This window comes from Epinephelus lanceolatus, chromosome 20 (genome assembly GCF_041903045.1).
Source record: "Epinephelus lanceolatus isolate andai-2023 chromosome 20, ASM4190304v1, whole genome shotgun sequence".
In the NCBI taxonomy this organism is placed as follows: Eukaryota; Metazoa; Chordata; class Actinopteri; order Perciformes; family Serranidae; genus Epinephelus; species Epinephelus lanceolatus.
The window spans coordinates 16,989,521-16,992,930 of record NC_135753.1 but is presented as its reverse complement, the minus strand read 5'-3'; the positions used below and the strand labels follow the sequence as shown (position 1 = coordinate 16,992,930).

The 3,410-nt window shown below is 45.0% G+C and overlaps 1 protein-coding gene across 1 annotated transcript; it reads left to right on the top strand.

Moving 5' to 3' along the window:
- On the top strand, positions 1-1,503 carry sox32 (SRY-box transcription factor 32). Its single transcript, XM_033638110.2, has 2 exons — positions 1-337; positions 833-1,503. The coding sequence occupies exons 1-2, from the start codon at positions 28-30 to the stop codon at positions 1,501-1,503; spliced, it is 981 nt and encodes a 326-aa protein (XP_033494001.1). The 5' UTR covers positions 1-27.
- Positions 1,504-3,410: the final 1,907 nt, after the last annotated feature.

Here is a 3,410-nt window from a genome sequence, read left to right as displayed (position 1 = left end):
CCAAACACCGCCACACTGTGCGTAAACATGCATTTCAGCCACGACCCCGCTCCTTACCAGCTTTGCGCAAACAGAGAGCCCATCTTCGAGAGCGAGGACTCGGGCTCCGTAGACGGGGAGCAGATGACCGGGGAGCGCTCCCCGAGTTCACGGCCCTCCAGCCCGCTGTCCATGAACTCGGACTCCAGCTGCACCAGCCCCGAGGCCAAGTCTGCGTCCACGCAGCAGAGGGTGAGGAGGCCCCTGAACGCCTTCATCATCTGGACCAAAGAGGAGCGCAGGCGGCTGGCACAGCTGAACCCAGACCTGGAGAACACGGATCTGAGCAAGATACTCGGTAAGAGACTGATCAACAGCTTGTGTTATTAATAAGTTGCTGTAGTTTGGAGATGCTCAAGTTTGCCAAAAAATGCTTCATATTTGTAGTTCTTTGGCCTATAGAACATGTCTCATATGGGGGAAACAATGCACTATGATGTTGCTTTAATGTCAGTTTTGCTAAACGAATGAGCATGGGTGGATTATGAGATAATGGGCCCCTGGGCACGGATATGCAAAAGGCCCCACCACCTCTCCTACACAGGAGCAAGACACACACTTTGTGGTGGTTCTGCCTCTTTTTTCTTGTTGTGTTGCATCCATTTGTGGCCTTATGCATGTTTGCATGTCTCCTTGTGGTCACTTAGAGTCTCTTTCTGGTCAGTATATGTTAATTTGAATGACATTTTCCATGTGAAGGCCAGGGCAACCTCTGACACTTTAGGCCCCTTGGTCTGGACCAGTTCATTATCCATCCAGTGTGCAGATCATTAACCCCTCTGTGTTCCTGCAGGTAAAACATGGAAGGCCATGTCCCTGGTTGAGAAGCGTCCGTACATGCAGGAAGCAGAGCGTCTGAGAGTCCAGCACACCATCGACTATCCCAACTACAAGTACAGGCCCCGCAGGAGGAGGCAGCTGAAGAAGAGCTCCAAACCCCAGGGTGCAGAGGTTTCTCACTCAGGCTTCCCCATGCCGTACAACCTCACCTACCCACTCCAGAACCAGCAGCAAACCTACCTGAGCACGCCTGCTTTCCCAAACTCCCCGGCCAACTTCACCCCTCTGCGCAGCAGCTACTTAAACACTCCAGTTTTTCCAGACACAGCAGCAGCAGATGATTTTTCAAATAAGCCTGTGGTGTACCCAAACCCTCCTGCGTACCCCGCAGAGCCTCAGGTGTATTTTGGCAGTCAGCACGGGCACATGCAGTATGGTTTCTCCAGCGCTGCAGGTCCTCATGTGGATCAGGGGGAGTCCAGCAGGGTTCAGGGGGGCCTGCTGTGCCCCGCAGGGCCCTCCCTGGAGTTTTACCTGGAGCAGGTTCAGCTGGACATGCTGTATGATCTGGACCGCAGCGAGTTTGAACAGTACCTGGGTCCAAGCTCTCACAGGCTGGAGTCAGTGGATCCCAGCAGCTACCATCAGCAGAGCAGCCACAGAGAGGGACGCTCAGTGTCATGAAACTGCTAAAAAAAAACTGTATTTATTTAAATTATGTCAGTGAGTCATTTGATGTGCTGAATGTGTATATTGTGCATTTTGTTTCTTGACAAGTTGTGTTCTTTTGTGACTGCTGTATTGTCTTGCAATGTAATTATATGTATTAATAAATAATTAATTCAACTTTCAATGTTCATGTCTTTATTAACAAAATAAATTAGCAAAAATGCAAGATTTAAAATAACATTACTTTTCAGAAACTGGGTGTTCAAAGGCCACTCTATGCATTGTAAAAATAAATAGCCAAAACTTTTTGGTTTCCACCAATGACATCAAACCGTGCATTGAATCTATTCACTTTTCTATGAATCCCGTATCTGTTGAATGATTAATACATGTTTTTTGTTTCAAAATTTGCAACACATTCTTACTATTAACCAACCTCATTCCGTAGTCATTAAATACTGGCGCTTGGGCAGTGACTTTCAGCATCAGACACCAAAGAAAAGCCTTTCACGTTGGCATGATGCTCGGCCAGTTGCTGTTAGTGGGTGTCAGGGGGTAAAACAGCTGGACGACAGCATAAGATAAGAGAGTGAAAAGACCAGGTTGGGTTGGTGGGAGTGTTGGCGGATGTGTCAAACAACCACTGACTTTCAGCCGGGAGGCCAGTGTTCACTTCCTGTTTGAATGTAAAGCCAAACCCTGTTCTTTTTTAAGAAACCTAAACCATATGCGTGTGTTTGCTAAACTGATCTCCTTGCCTTAGTCATTGAAGGTAAAAAATGTCAATAGTAGGGTTATTTTGAAAGAGACTGTTTGCAAACTTTACACATCCTGTGAAAATGGAAGTGTATTTTGAAAACACACAGTGCATGTAACAGGCCGATGTTGACATGGTGTCCCAGATCATTAACAAAAACACACCCAGGGTACCTTGCATGTCACACGTCAATGTGGAAAGTCCATGACTAAGCGTCAATATGTGACGAGGTCGGAGTGAGAATGTGTTGTCCCAACTTGTCAAATACTCGTCAGCAGCCCTCAGTGTCAGATACCAACACAAAGTTATGCTCCAGCAAACTAGGGTAGCATAAAGACTATGTAAGTCCATGTAGGGTGGGTGGAAGAAGAGGGGGATGAGTCGGACAAACTCCGGACTTTGACCCAAGAGATCACTTTTTTGTGTCCTGTGTGAAACCAAAAATCAATCAAGCTATTTTACTAACATTACAGTGTGCTAGTATGTGTAGCATACTACGCTGGTGATGTGATTTTACATTTTGTGAGTAACAACCCTACAGATTTTAAGCCAAACCATGATATTTTGTGAATCTAATCACATACTTTTATTACCTAAACCGAGGGGAGTAAACCTAAAAATTGAGTTTTTGGGTGGAGTTCTCCTTTAAGAAAAGCTAATGATTCTAAATATCTATTAGATTAAACAATGTTGGAGCTATACCACCCGCCCTTTGGCAGAAGCCAAACTGTTGACACGCTGTTTTATCTCCATCCTCATGTCTTTCTCGGCCCAGAGAGGGAAGCAGGGTGGGCGCCAGGGGCATAAACTTCCCAACTTCCTGTTTCATTTTAAAACATTTCACAAAGGCTCTAAAAATATGCCCCAAAAATCGACATATCTCCAAACTTATTGGGCTTTGGCTGCCAAATGTTTACTCATTTAGGAGAATGTTTACTTCCCTGCCCTGTCTTTTCTGTGTCAGAGCCTCGAGGCTGAACTCAAAATCAAGGCACTCCATCATGTTGCATTTTATACTTCCTTTGGACATTTACAATAAATCATGAGACTCTTCCAATCAGTTCAAATGTTTGCGAGTGAAAAAATTTACGCATCTCTTTTTATTGACAAGAGCAATGACTAAAACTCAATTCTATATGATAAACATTTAAAAACGATTAATAAA

Excerpts from the sequence above, each read along its gene's own strand:
- sox32 (XM_033638110.2), top strand. The coding sequence starts at position 28 with ATGCATTTCAGCCACGACCCCGCTCCTTACCAGCTTTGCGCAAACAGA. Across the intron at positions 338-832 it reads GGATCTGAGCAAGATACTCG|GTAAAACATGGAAGGCCATG; the intron begins GTAAGAGACTGA and ends GTGTTCCTGCAG.